Below are 16,980 nucleotides of genomic sequence, written 5' to 3' on the forward strand. Positions count from 1 at the left end.
TTTTTTTATCTTAGAGCACACAAATTTTATATATTTAACAATTTTAATAGCAATACTTTTTATTACAAAGGATTAATTTAAGGGATATGCCATAAATAGGCTCCATTAACAGTAAGAAGTGGTCTTATTACCTATAGACATTTTTACCGCTGTATGACCACACTTAGTTAAGCGAACTAATAATCCAGTATATAGGGAGTGTGAGTACTTGCCCCAGAAAAAAAAAACTGGAGTTAGGAATTTCTTTTTTTTTTTTTTTAAACAAGGTATCACTACTCAAGATTACATTCGGTATTATTTATATTACCTTCTAAGATTAAAATAAGGATTTTCCTTGGTTTGCCTTGCAAATTATTGTAATGCCTTAGATAAATATGTTATTTGGTGCCTCACTCATAAAGGCCCTATTTAGAAATATTCTTGAGAAATTTGGATCGGATATTTTGGGAAATTGGAACCTTTCGGAAAATATTGAAATACATAGTTTTTCTCCATTAGATTTGGAATTGTCAAATTTTCCAGTTCCTCAGATATTATTCGATATTGCTGAGTTACCATTTGTAATTGTATATAGTAATATTGGGAATATCCGGATATGTGTGAATTCAGATCAAATAGTGAGTAAATCTAATCCTATTAATATTGAAGTCAAGAATGTCGATATACAGGTAAGGCTTGCAAATCCTGATGAATGGAATATTTCGAAATGGTCCAAAAAGATACTCAAATCTAAAAAAAAGCGTTTAAGGGAATGGGAAAAATTTGTTTCTCCTTGGTCAACAAAGTTAGTAGATAATTCCTTAACTCAGTCTATTGAAACATCTATAGTAAATTCTCTAGTCATTAATGCATATAATATTCATGCATACATAATGGATGATGATATAGGTGATTCTCCATTCACTTTTGAGATACTTGCGGATACATTAAAAATTAATTCTCCTTATAATTCATTGGATTTGCGTAAGCAGGAAAAAGATGGTTTAAATAGTAATCTATTTCAATTTTTGTGGATTCGATTTTATGGATTTCGTATTATTTATAAAAAGTTTAGTGAATATTTGCTATGTTCAATATCGAAGAATATTACTCCATCTAAACAATATGAAGATAATTTAACAGTAGAAGTTGAAAATAATAATAAATCACTTTTGAGTTTTTTGCAGAATCTTATTCCGTTCATACGTTCTGATAATCAATATAGTAATGAAAAATTAAGTGCTTTGGATTATTTATGCTGTTCTTTTGGTATTAGATCTCCTTTAAAAGAATTAAATATTCACAATGGTAATAAAAAAAATGTGGAATCAGTAAGTTTTGAGAATTCTACAATAGGTGATATAAATAAAGGTAAAAAGACTAGTAGCACGATGAATTTATTTAATCCAAAACATACTCAGAATGGGAATTCTAAATTTATAGACATTCCAGATAATTGTCTGCATGCCATTGAATTAACTCCAGACATAGGGATAGAAATGCATATATTATTTCAACGGTGGGATATTCGTGCTTTAAAAGCACCTATTTCTATGTTTCCACTAAGCTATGAAACTCAGGAAGATGTAATAAACTTTATCTCTTCATGCAAATGGAAAGTTAGTAAACTAATTTTTTTACCAAAATCTAATTTATACACTGGTTCTCAACCACCCAATACTAAAGTTGGTTCTAACTCTCCTTTAGAATTAACATTTACTATAGATGCATTGAATGCTTTATTTAATTTTATTAATTATATTAATGAATGGACGAGCTTTTTAAAGGCAATACAAGCTATATATTACAACCGGAAAACTAGGACTCAAATGGAGTCATACCTAGTTAGTATGATTAATGCTAATATGCAGAATTATACAATTTCTGGTATATCAAACTTCTCAGCATCTTTATTATCATCATTGGAAGATGAGTTACCAATAAATGATATTATCTCTTTGCATGTGGCAGCTAATTATTATGTAAAGGAGAAGCTAGCGAGTCTACATCAGCTTTGGATTCCCTGCAGTAATATTGAAGAGATCAGCCTTTTATCAGTACAAGAATTCTTGAATGAGTTAGAAACTAAAAATAAGGATATTTCAAACTTATCAAATAATGGTTCATATAATAAAGTTGAATATTTTAGGCATGGAGATATTTCAACTTTTAAACATTGGTTTGATTTTGATAGTGGTTTAGAAGTTGCTATTCCGAATATTAGATGTAATATTTTGTTAACAGCTATTGATGACATGGATGCAAATATTAGACCTTTTCCAAGTTGGATAAAGTCTCTAATTGTATGCAATTTAAATTCAGGTGTTTCTAAGCAAAAAATCGTAAATTTATTGGGAATTTGCTCAACAATCGTTATTGATGGAACTATTTATATGATGTCTAATAAGATAACATTTTGCCACAGAGAAATCAATATAAAATTGGGGAACTTTAGTATCTATGAACGAGAAATTGGGTTGATATCTGTACGAGCTAATTTGAATAGGACTACTTTGGATATAGATGAGATATACCTAGACAAGAAGCATGAGCAGCAGGATTTTAAGTCTTTGCAGAAATTCACATCTATAGTACTTAATTCAATAAATTTAGATTTTTTACCATGTTTTAGGATTTTAAATATTGATTCAGTTCCTATAGCAAAAGTAAATACCAAAGCAAATAATTGGAATTCTTACTTAATTCCAGATTTTGTATATACAGATGATAACTCCAATAGGAACAATAGACATATAAGTAACTTTATAAGTATAAGGTTACATCAATTTTACTCTTCTGTTGATTTAACACATATGAGGAATCAGTTACTTCGGAACTCATTGGGATCCTTAATTCAGGATAACTATGTGGTAAACAAGGAAAGTAATGGACATGGTTTTAACTACATATATATTGGAATTCCAAATTTGAATATATCCAGTATAAAAGCAATGTGGAGACTAAGCAATATATTCCCGTTATGCAAGTCTAAGATAGGTCATTTACTAAAGAGATGCAAAAAAACATATGAAACTGATTTGATAAGAAGCTTGTTTGCAATGATAAAAGTTATAACAAAACAAAATGAAAAGATTACTATAAATCTACGATGTTTAACGATTTCTTCACTTTTTCCTCCAGATGAAACATTTACTACATTTTCAGTTGCAGATTTATTTTATATAAAAGAGAAGCAAATATCTTCCACAAATTTAGATAACATACGTGAAACCCAGATGTATAAAGACTTACTTAAAAATAAAGATTTAAGTTTGAACAATAATCAAAGTGCAGACTTTGCTCTATTTAAGGTGGAAAGTTGTGTGAAAGTTCCAAGACTTGATAATGAGATAGTTGAACATATTGAAGATACTAACACTTCTGAAATTTACCCAGATAATTTAGAAAATAAGGTTTTAATGATAATTGGCGATATTTGCTCTAGACCCAATTTTTTCATAAATAACCTAAAGTCATATCACATAATGGAGAGCAGTCAATCTGTCTGCAAAGATGATAATAAGGTATTTTGGAGTATGGAGGATCTGAAAATACCCTTTGATACATTAGATTCAAGTGAAAGTTTACTTTACAATGACATACTACAATACTTTCTACAAAATGGCTACATAATAGAGTTGAGTACTTGTATGAGTGGATGTAAACTGTTACTTGAACACTTATTTATGGAAATTTTGTTTTCTGATATTTCTTTAGTGGTTAGCTTGAGGCATTTGGGTATATCATCAATATTATCAAATAGGTTAGAAATGTATATTTTGGATATAAGAGATTTATTTTTGCATTATAAAGGTTTAACAATGGATTTAAAACTTAGACTTATATGTATTCAAATTAATCTTACTCCAATATCTGTAGCGTTGTTAAGTGGTTATGATTTCTTAATATTCCCAATGCAGGGAGTAACTGATCTCCCTAAATTATTTGCAAAATTGGCATCTTTTTCTGATGAGGAAATAAAAAAAAAGAAAGCTATTGAAAAGTCTTCCAAATCATTACTAAGCTTGCTGCAGAATTTATCTTTGAGTATTCAATTTTTAGGACTACATGTTTATGATTCAAACTCACTTGCATTTGATTTTATGTTATACAGTATATCATTAAATTACAAATATTCCAGTTTGAATCAAGTATTAAAATTTATATTTAATTTAGGTGAAATATACATTCAGCATCTCCATTCCATATCACTTGATTTTAATCCAGATTCCAGATATTCATGGGATAAAGAGCTAACAAATCATGATGAGTTAGTAGTCCCTTCAGTTATCTTCTGTAAATATGCTGGTCACTTAGTTCCACATAGATCTCCTTTAAATACTGTTAAAGATAGCACTTTATATGTATTCATATGTGCAAATCATGATACCCAGGAGTTAGATTTATCAGATTATTCATTAAATAACAAGAAGTCTTCTCAAACTCCACAAATATATTTGGAAGCACAATTCAAGATAGAAGATTCGATACTAAATAACAAAAGTGATAATCATGATACCAATGCAACAAATATAAATATATGTGCTAGTGAAGTCAAGGAAAACAATAGTAGTGTTAATATCAATGTAGCAAAAACTGAAATAAGTGAAAGGACTTATCATAATAAGATAAACTTCAAAGTATTTGCAGGCCATATTTTCTTTTCCTATGAAATTGCTTGCAGAATTCAAAAGGTCTTAAATGATTATAAGAATTTAGTATCAATATATAAAAGTGAGAAGAACATTCTTTGGAGTTCACAGTTTACTGATAATATAGTTTCACCGATACTCCTTGCTAAAGCTGTAGGTAAGAAAGATGAGATCGAGGAGAAAAGTTCCGATAATATACTATTAGATACGAATTTCACAAATTACTGTGGATATAACCCAAACTCACTCACTAATAGTTCTAATAATTCATATATTTTTGATTGGTGCATTGTATTGGAAAATATAACTCTTCATACTCTTCTAGGTATAGAACAGCTATTGTATGAAGGTAACAACATAGAAAACAGGTTGTTAGATATTCATAGGAAATCACTTCAATATTCAGGTGATAGTTTTACAATAATAAGGCCTCTATATTGTTATAACAAAAAGAGCTTCAATTCTAATTTTTATAATCCAAGAATTGCAATTTTAACTGCTGAGTCTATTGGTGTCAGAATTAGTTCATTTACAAAGATAACTTTTAAAAATATACCTGGAAATATAGGAGATTGTTTGAATTCTGGTATTAGTATAGCTCCAAACGACAAATTTGCTAGAGATTTACGTTCTTGGACATTATATTTACTAATTAGGGAAATTGATATAATGATACTAAGAAATGGCACCTGGGGCATACTTGATTTCTCATTTAGAAGAGTAAAGCTATTATTAAAGTCCCACAATAATGAACCGGTAGTGAGTTCCAGTAAAGATTTAAACATAATTAATATACTAAATGAATTTAATCAGAGAAGTATAAAAAGCCTACTCCATTCAAATATTAGTAATTTTAAATATATTAAATTCACTATACGTGATTTTTGTATATGGTCTATTCTGTATGAAAGAAATAGATGCAATTTCAGTTCTAAATCCAGTAAAACTTCTGGAAAAGAAACTAGTAATATGGGAACTGGCACGAATATTTTTGATATGTTTTATACAAATATAGATTTTAGTTTAGAATATGTGTGCTTAACACCAGAACGAAATGCCTTATCAGAATATTCAAGTATTTTGTTACCAGAATTTACAACTATTGAGAAATATCGAGAAATTGAAGATACTGCGGAGAATGCTAATAATTTGGTTCTACCAGGATGGAGTTATGGCCTTATATTACCCCCTCAAACACCTTTTTCTGATAAAATGTATCTTCAGAATTCAATACCAAAACTTTTCCCAGTATTTGGTAAAAGGCCAATTCCCCGAAGTAATCTGGACAGTTCGAATAACAAAGAAATAGGTAAATCTAAGAGGGTACAAACATACACTCAAGGAACAGATTTACCAGATTCAAATAGTAAGCTAAATAGACAATTATTTAAGAAAGATAAAAAAAGAATTATACAGGTAAATTCAGGTAAATTCTGTAATGAGACAGAAGGTATGCAAATTTTACCTCTTTTTTCATTAGAAGCCTTGGATCAAGATATTTGCAATACTGATAGGTCTATTAATGCTAGTGTTATTATTTCTCCAACATTTATGACTTTACTACCAAATTTCTTTAGGCAATTAATTGATATCTTTCATTTTATTAATAAATTTATGAATTTTAAATATCAAGCAGAGAATGGCATTAGTGTAGATAAGTCAGAGACTAATTCTGAAGATTCTAAGGATGAAAATCTACGAAATATACCTATTACTACTTCTACATCTCTTCAATCCAATAATGTTACAACTTTATCTTCTAACAATTTATTGAATAGAGATATTAAAATGTTTCCGGATGACCTATGTATATCTGATGAGGCTTATACTTCTGAATCATGTGGAACTTCTGATGCAATATTAGACATACTAGAGAAAATAAAGGTAATTCCCTTAAGTTCAATATCATTGAAAGCTCAACTGCATACAATGGTGATAACTTTTCCTGAGTTCCATGATACTATATTAACTCAAAGCATATCATCTGAGCACTTTGATGGTTTTAACTACAGCCCATCTAGAAATAGATACTTGGTAGCTACATTTCCAGGTATTTATAAACCAGCTATAGCCGTTAAGTGTAATTTTAACATTTGCTATTTGAAATTAAATAATGATGAACTTATAGGAAGCGAAAATACTACTAGTAATGATGGTCAAGCTAATTCAGCTAAATTAGAATTTGATATTTCTAATATTAGATTACAATTCCCTTATGTCCAGAATATTGGTGAGAATTTTGTATTTGAAGAAAGTAGCTCACTACAAGGCATGCGCAATTATAAAAGCTCTAACAAAAGTCTTTTTTGCCCAATTCTGGATATCTTTGTACCTTCTATACATTCATGCTTTATATTAACTAAGATAATTACTTGCTCTTCTAGTATTCAAGCGGATCATGATGAATTAAGTGATTCTGAAAATCTCTCCAACTTGAATGAAACTGGAGTGGTCCTTGGATCCTTATCAATATCTTCAATATTCGCTTTTGATGCTGCAGAAATTCCAATAATCGAGAATACTCATTTGATAAGGAATAGTATTTTGGGAGATCATATTAAGAATGTATGTGTTAATCAGCAAGGTAAGGGATATTCAAATGGGATTATAAATAGTTACAATCCTGAAGGAAATGTTTATTTTGATGATTCAGAGTTAATGACTATGGATAGTCAAATATTATCTATTTCATTTAATTTAAAAGGTTTATCTATGGAGAGTCAATTGGAGATTAAATGTTTCAGATTTATGTTTAGCTTAACGACTGTTAATCTCTCAGTCCCCTATATACAGAGAGTTCTAAGTTGGTGGAATGATTTATGGACTATTAGAATACGCTTCCCAAGATGTACTAATTCTACAATGAGATACTTTTTAGTTGATATGTGCAGTGACAAACTTTATTCATCAAGCTATGGCTTAACTACTAGAAGTCAGAATAGCAATCAATACGTTAAACTTAGTGACTTTCCAATAAAAAATAGTGAATTCTGCAATAGTGTTTATACTGTAAATATTTACGATTACTGGCAGCATGAACTTACTAACCCCCTTTATTTTCCACTAGACGTATCTGTTCCAATTGTACTAGCATTACCTCCAACTTCAATACTTGTTCCCAATGTTCGACCATATAATGCAATCAGGAGAACTAACAATTTTACACCTTCACTATTAAATTCTTATGTTAAGTATTATGATTATGAATTTAGATTTAAGAAGCTAATGAATTCAAAACAAATACTATCTATATCTGGGAATTCATCACTTACAAATGTTGAGAAATTAAGGAATATTTGCTTTACATCTAAATTGACAGAGCGAATTCCTACTCTTTCTGAGATTTCCAAAATTTTGACGGGAATTAGTAATAGTCGAGAGACAGTAGGCATAGGAGATAATTGCAATCCAGTTTATAAAGATGATTATGAGGAGTTTGGGGATTACCCCTCAAGATCTCAAATAGGAGAGAATAAAGATAGAGAAAACAAGAATAGTCTAAGTATACATACTTCTGAAGAAGATACTGATAAAGTTGTATCTAATTCTGTAGATTATCACTTATTAAACTCTGCAATGAGTGGAATTCATAAAATGGTGAAGATAGTTCGTTATCCAATAATATATAGCTGGAGCACAATCAGACAGAAGCTCTTATCAACTGATAAATCGAATTTAACTACAAATATTGGTCAGAATCTTGGGTCTGTTAATGAATTCACTAAAGTAGTTGATGAAATTAATCTTTCTAATGTAAATGACAATTTTTTAGGATATAATGGTGTGAATTCCAAAGAAGAGTTGTCACGTACAAATAATAATTCAATAGAAAATATAAAATGTGAAAAACTTGATAATGGACCAGCTATCGATGAACCAGATAAATTAAATTTCGGTGATGATAAACTAGCTAAATTTAAGGTACTATCAACTATAAGCAAAAAGATAAGCAAAGTAGGGAAATCAAGATGGACAAAATCTCGGGATTATAATACTTATTCATCAGGGGATTATTTAAATAATGAAGATTCAAATGAGTGTACTCAATTAGCAATAGAAAATGTCCAGACTACTCAAAGAAGTAAACAAAGGCTAAATATCCAAGTTATCATTGAAAATCTTGAAATATGGATTCATCGAGATGTCTCACTAGAAAAAAGTGGAGATATGCAAATTATAAAGGACTCTGAAGTAAAAAATTCTAATACACTTTCCTCCAAAAGGTATAATAAAAAGTTACCACCTGAATTGACTTTGGAAGAGGCTGCAATAGACTGGATTGCCAAGTCCGTTTATTATGTTCCTCCAGTAAAAAGACGGAACAGCAGTATTAACGAAAGTAGCTCGGAATTACTATTAAATAAAAATACAAATATGTCCATGGAACTTAAAGAATACAAATTTGATGATGGGAATATAGAACTACATTCTACACCTGAAGGATATCAATATAATCCTTTTTATCAAAACTTACTTGGTTCAAACCAGGGTTGTAATGAAGATGATAATGAGTCGGCGTGCTCTTATAAACAACCAACTTTGGAATATGGCACTAGAATATTGTTTCCAAACACATTTGAGATATATAACTTCAGAAGAAATATTGGGCACTATGATCAGACAAGTTTTGACTATATTATGAAGTCGAATAGAAATAGATATGGTAGACGACAAACACTTGCAGTACACAGAGATACCAGAGCATCTTCAAATAGTCACATTTTCCCTATCAGAAATTCATTCAAAGGATCTTATAATACAAATTTTGACTTTGATAATGTTTCTAAAAGTGAAAATTTTAATTCTTCTGGTATATTTAGAAATTCGGATAGAATAAATTCAAATTCACAAGGCTTAACTGAAATTTGCAGACATAATAAATATAAGTCATATGAGAATAATATTAAATCTCTTGGAACTGCATTCTCAATACTAATTAGCATGAATATAGCGATAGATATCACGGAATATGATTTCCAAGCTTCTGCTAATTGTAATGAACTGCGGATACTTCCAGGTTTTCCTATATCACTAAATAACAAAACTTTATTTAGTAGGTGCAACATTTCACCCAAATATGAAAAAGATGGTGAAAGTATTGAACCAATAGAATCTAATTTGCAATTCTCTTCGGTTCCCAATAATTGTAATTATAACTATTACAGTATTATGTTTCAAAAAAAGTGGCTTACAATTGTAAGTCTAAATGGTGGAAATATATATATGCCTTTAGCTTCTAGCTTACCTTCGTCAGTAAAGCGTGATTTTCTTCTGTATTTGAATGGGGCTAAACTTTCTGTTAGACCATGCTACACTTTAAGATCTAAACGTTCAGATAGCTGGACAAGTTATGAAACTAATGTTGAATTATATATTGGGGAAGTGACTATATCACTTTCTATGGACCTGATAAGGGAACTGCATATTTATAAAGAATATTTATATTCTATTAAGAGTAACATAGATAAATATACTCTTCATCACCCAAAACATATTTACTCTTACATTTCACCAGAGAGTATTTTATGCCCATACATACATACTGATAGTTTCGATGTTTTCAAGGACTCTGGAACTCCAACTGGCTCTACATGTAAGAACAAAGGTAGATCATCAATTGTTAGACAGCCTCTTCCTCTTATGATTAATCCTACTGAACCTGAAGATAAAATAAGATGTATAACATCTCAAGTGTCAATTGTTGAAGCTACTGAGGAAATTAAATATCAGTTGGAAGTTTCAGATGAGGAACAACTAAGAAGTAGTAATATTTCGAGATACAGTGGAAATAAAGATGTTACTGATAGAGAACTGGACTCACAAGTTACATCTTCTGAAGATGAGGAAGATAATACTAGTTCTATATGTGAAAATCATGTTGTACTGTTAATATATTCTGGATTTCCCTTACCCTCTTCCAGGTCTTACTATTTACCTGAGTCTACTAAAATCCACCTGCAAGAACAAGTAAAAAAAGTAAATTATGAAAGACATAGTAATAGAAGGTTTGGAATTTTCGTATCGGAAGATTTGAATTGGCCTAATGTGGAAATGTATAAGGGGGGCAATGGAACTTCTAGTGGTAATAAATCATTAATATCAGATCACTTACTTTATTCTTCTATTTCAAAAATTATTAGATTAACCTCTATTTCTTTAGAATGGTTAATGGCTAAAAAGTATACTGAGAATTCAGAGAAGACCATGCGCAAAAAGAACATACTGTACCTACTTAAAGTTCATTGGGATAAGTGTAATCAGTTCATTTTTGAGTATAATCAACCATGTTTTGATGTAATTATCTATAATGATTATACTGATCTACTAAGATTTTCAGTTGAAACATCTCATGGTATAGCTCAGTATCCAAATGCACTAAACTGCAAATTCAAAAGTACAATTAGTACAATAACTCATGATCCCGTCATAGATTGTATGATTACAATTATAAGACCATTTCTAGTAAATTTAGATATTAGCCTACAAGATCAAGCCGAATCACTAAATGTTCAATGTAAAGGTAATAGTACATATCCAAATTTGAATTATAGTCAAACTTATATGGATAAATCTTTACTACGTTGCCAAATCATGCTTATTAATTTACGTACTGAATCTATTTCACTAGAAATTACATCTGGGTTTCTGCAGAATATTAAATTGGTAATTAGTGACTTAGAAAATTTTAACTTACTTGGACTTGTCTATGCATACCAGAGAAAGATCCACACAGTAAAGATTATTAATGATATGGGACAATCTACCCTCTTAGTACAGCCAATATACAGTATTGGTGATTATCCAGATATAGTTAATGATACGACAAATCCAAATTATCTCAAATTTGCAAATTACTTAGATCCACCTTACTTTGCAGATTCTTTGGGGTACAAAGGTATATCTATGAGTGGATCTAGTATTAAAGGTTTAGGAACAAAAATAATCAACAGAAATGAGTACTGTCATGCAGCAGTTTACTTGCCAATATATCTGGCTATTCAGAAATTTATTCATCGTAAGGGCCAGAAAATTGCAGCTAGATTGCAAGCTATGGAGAATAGCGATAACGAGAGATACTTAATTAAACTAGGTGATATATCAGAAAAGACTAATCCGGACAGAAGTTCCAATATAGGTCCATCAGTAAATCGGATGAATGTTTCATCTGAAATTAAACACTATGAAATATCTATTCCACAAGCGACAAGTGCCATGATTATGCATAACACCCAAGGTATTGTGAGTAATAGTACCAATAGTGCGGTAAATTGTGGAGAATCAATCAAAGATTATACTGCAATTCAGAACAAATCAACACAAATCACTGTTAAGAAGAAAGGTAAGAAGAATGTTACACAAAGTGGAGGCAAATCTTCAATTTATAACTCCAGTGTAATTTTAAATGATATAACTAAAGAAATATATAGGCTCGGTGATACAAGTAAGTCTTATGACTTTCAAGGTTCAAAACATATGTGGCTAAGTGGGAAGATGTATGACCTATTATATGGTTCAACGAGAATTGTTGAATCTGAATTTTATCAGCTAGCAGAACAGTTGGAATTGGCTACACCTTACTTGGGAGGAAATGGGGGGATAGAAACAATTATACATAGATTCTTCTTGACACAGCCAATATGGTCACTAGTAGGTAGGATGAAGGATGATACGATGCATATGCGCTCATATCGTTTTGGTACACTAGGGTTTTTGGTGGTTTTGGAACCAGAACCTGGTGCAAATGCAAATGAGTGGATTTGGACACTTGGTACTTGCGTACAAATTGAGAATTCAACGAACATTACATTAAGAATTATGGTTACATGGAGGCATGGGATTAGACGTTTTTGTGGGGCACTATTTACGGACTCAGATAAAGGAATAAATGCTAGAGTTGAGAATGGTTCACATATATTTCCATGTATAGATATACCCCCTTTTTCAAGAAGATCAATACCATTATCTTGGTTCTTACTCGGTGACATGGAGCCGATAATTGTGCCAGTACTAACTAAAACTATTGAGCAGGAAGATGAAGATGATCAACATTTACTTAATATTGAAGATATCCACGAATTTAATAGAAACAACCTTACTGATTATTCTGGAAATTCAAATAAAGACAATTTTACTAGGAAGCACAACTTGGTTATAAATGATAAATCTGTCCGTAGAATACAGTCTAAACTACATCCAGTTCCCTTTTCTACACTTAGAAAGTTGATATATGAAATAATATCTATTCAACCTGCCAATGTAACTAAGGCAAATATATCAACAGAGTCATTTTCCTTGATATTTGAGACATTAATGGCATTTTCTGGTTGCATAAATGTGGTGGATATACCAACTGTTGACAAGTATGTAACTAGTTATCGATATACTATAGAGATAACTCCATTTATGACAATGATGAATATATTGCCATTCCCAATCCAGATTAGGTTCCAAATGAGTAGTGGGATAAAAATTCCAGTTGAAGCACTTGCACTCCAATATAATGTAGTGCCAGAAATAAAGTTTCCTAATATTATTGCTTTTGCAGAAAATAAATTCAAATCCTTAGCAGCTAGTAGTACTGAAGATTATTATAATACTAAATATATGGATAGCGATTCAACTAATAACTTAGCGCATTCAAATGACGATGGAATAACTTGTAATGGTAGCATAAATGATAAGTCCAGATCTCAAAATAGTATTTTAAAGAAACTTGAAAATATTTATCACGATGAATTTGCAATTTTAATAGAGTTTTTATCCGGGAAACCTGTAGATATTATACTGCAACCACAACAAGAACTAGCTTTACCCATTTTCCGTCAAAAATTAGAGATGATATTATATATTAATGGTTGTCCACTAGAGGGGTGCCATTTTCCGATTTATATGAATACTTCAAATAGTCCAGAATATATTCAAGCTCAAAATGCACTAATAAATGAGTTTATATATCGCTCCAATAAGTTTTCAGTATCTTTTCCATTTGGAGATACTATTAGTCATAATGTTAGTCTTGATAGGATAATTGGTAATCCTTATAATGCTTGGGGACCATTCTATAGTAAAGTATTGCAGAACTATTACTCCAAAGTATACTCAGGCTTAGAATCAAATGGATTAAAAAGTACTAACAACAAACTTTATGACTGTCTGAATCATTTGACAGTAAATATAGGAGTCAGCTCGAGACAAATAATTTTTTCAGCCTTGGCTCGTATAGAGAATACTACGGATTCAATATTATGTTTGTTTTTGAATGAAAATACAAGTTTGAATATTTCATCAGCTAACAATACTTCAGTTCCATTACCACTTCCACCATTTTTCAGATATTTTACTTCTCATGAAAATATGAAAAGTCTTCGGATAAGCTCCTTAGCAATAACAACATCTTTACCTACATTTCACAAATATAATATTCAAACAGTAGCGAATAGCATTAAAATAAATTATACTTCCAAAATTTCATCTAAAATTGATATATCTACTACTGGTGTATGCATACCTTTAATAAAATTACCATTAATAAAATATCAGGAAAAAGTGTCTAATGGCACATCATATCAAGCTGAATCCAAATCAGAGAATTTAGAAAATCAAGATAGCAATGATACATTGATTAATACATCTATATACGAAGATAATAATATTAATAATGGGAATAGTCAGATACTCACTTTTGGAGTTACCACTTACCAGAACGACTTACTATCTTATATGAACTACCCTGTTGCAACTTTCTATAATCGCTGCGAATTGGTTTCTCGATTACCTTTCCCTATATTGGTTCATAAATTTACAACTGCAAGGGAAATGCATCAAAAAATCCAATCTTGTCTCAATGAATGTGAAGATTACGAAACATTATCAAAAGAGGCTAGTAGTACCACATTTATTTTCCCAGAGACTGATAAACAAAAACATTCTACAGAATTTCATAGAATACACAATAATAAGCCAAATAAGCTAGAATCTATAAAATTACCACCAATAACATCTCTATCTTCAAGCATACTATTAAGACCTAATGAAAGGAGGCCATATCACCAAGTAAATCCAAGAATATGGATTTCAAAACCAATAATTAATAGCAATGAACCATTTTTAACATCTCGTGATTTTTCACTATTTTCTGGTTGTAAAATAGAGTATTCTTCTCAACCGAGTAAATTTCAGGTTGCTTTATACCCCCAACAACAGGATGTTCGTGCATCTAATGGAGTTAGTGGAATTAATTCAAGTAATCAGATAGGCTCTACTTCAAATAAATTAAATAGTACTGCAAAATTATCAAACTTTGCTACTCCCTTCTTATTAACATTACATTTGATACCTGGAATACTAGGTAGTAGTACATCTAGTGCAGCTAGTGCAACTATAGGAAACTCTGGTTATTTCGTAATTTTTTCAGTTGCTGAAGCTCCATTCTTCAAAATATGCAATTTATCAAGCTACTATATTGCATATCAAACACCAAATACTAGTAAGGTCCACAATTATTATTATCGTGGGAAAAAAGCTGTTTTTGGGGCTACTTCAAATATTCAGCTTGATAATTTTGCAAATGAAAATAATCCTGATAGTGATATAGACGATATAGATTCATCTTTGAAAAACAAAAGAATAGTGGATGTAGATAATACTAAAAATTGCTATTCATATCCCAATTTAGGAGCAGCAAAAAGTGCAGATATAAGTGTTATTCCACCACATACAAGTATACCATATATTCCGAAAGATTGGGATTGTGAATATATAGGCATAATGCCACTGAATGTGAAAAAATCTAACTGGACAACACACTCAATTACTTCAATAAAAGATGAGATCTATGTAATAACATTTGTAAAATATGAGGAGGTAATGAAAGTAATTCCAGCTACTGATAAATTACAATCTGCTCTTAACTTAGAAATAGGAACTAATATAGAGAATAGTCCTAAAAATGAAGCTGTAGAATTACAACCGGACTATAAAATTCAATTAGGAAATAGTGGTGTGGTCACAGATGTAAAACCTACAATAGTAGATAAAAATAATACTCAAAAGAATTCGAAACGCATAAAGTATGGGAAATTATACATTTTTTTAATGGTAAATTCTCAGGGAACTAGAATTTTAATAATAATGGAGAACAGAAAATCAGCAGAAAAAGTTCTAAGTGGGCACTTTGCAGTTCTCAATCAAAATGTCATTGAAAGTGGATTTGAAGATGATCACTTTGATTTCAGTAGAAACTCAAATATTGTTGTGAATTCGTTATCAAATGAGAATAATCACCAAGTAAATGGTCTATCTTTATCTAGTAATGTAGAGAAGACGAAATCTTCAATTATTCAGCAATCAGCTATGAAGTATTATTATATAAGCAAACTCTCCTGGATAGGCTTAAAATTTTCCTTTTTTATTCCTAGAACTAGTGTATCATGGATACATCAAAACGAACTAGTAATAGTATGGCACGGATCTCTATTTCAAATTGTGGGAAGTATTTTGCCTGATAATATATGTTCAATGATGATATTAGACTTTACATGTGATTTACTCCTGAGAAAGTGTATGGAGTTAGTAGGGTTAGAAAACAGTACTTGGAGAACTGAACACACAATTAAAGGGTCTTTTTTTGACATACCTTTCAGGAGGAATGAAGGGGTAGCTTTAAAACCACTCTTTTCGGATGGAGTTGCAAGTTTAATAAATAATGAAGAGAAAATTCTGATTCCAAAGCAGAACCCAGATATTATAGACCTTGATATGGGAATGGATATAATGGGAACATTTAGTAACAAATCAATCAATATTGTTGATCTAGATGAAAATAAGCACTTTGAATATATAGGAAGTTATATAAAAAAAATCTTCTTATTTCTAAGCAAAAATATCAGAAATATGGGTGGATCTTTTTCAGTTGGAGAAAATCATGCACTTAGACAGGCTTTGCTATTATTAAAACGGACGTACAAAGATTGTATATTAAGAGAAAAGTTTTATGCATCAAAGCTTTATTTAGATCAGAAAAGTTACCCAGATGAAGTTCAGAAACAATATTCAAGCTTCAAAATATATTCGCGTAGTCCTAGTGATTTGAAAGATTCTAAGTATTCCTTATTTAATAGTGAATTTAAATCAAAACAAAGTGCTTTATTATCACTTTATGATGATACACTTAACTCAATGATTCAAATAATATCTCTACTTTCAAATCAAATGGAAAGTGCTTTACTAATAAATGGACGATTTACTATAAAAGTAGGACTGGAGTCAATTCATATAGATCACTTTTTACCAGGAGATATTCCTGTAATTTTAAAAACGACTAGTAACAAAAGATTATCTTCTTTAAATA

The 16,980-nt window shown here is 30.5% G+C and overlaps 1 protein-coding gene across 1 annotated transcript; it reads left to right on the forward strand.

The window, feature by feature from the left end:
• Positions 1-374: 374 nt before the first annotated feature.
• cand_003370 (uncharacterized protein) lies at positions 375-16,934 on the forward strand (the record flags this gene model as incomplete). The annotated part of the gene is given in 2 exon segments (XM_067210583.1): positions 375-15,728; positions 15,741-16,934. Coding segments are annotated over 2 exon segments (16,548 nt in total), but the record flags the coding sequence as incomplete, so codon positions are not given.
• Positions 16,935-16,980: the final 46 nt, after the last annotated feature.

Source organism: Cryptosporidium andersoni, assembly GCF_001865355.1.
Source record: "Cryptosporidium andersoni isolate 30847 chromosome Unknown contig_53, whole genome shotgun sequence".
NCBI classification, from domain to species: Eukaryota; Apicomplexa; class Conoidasida; order Eucoccidiorida; family Cryptosporidiidae; genus Cryptosporidium; species Cryptosporidium andersoni.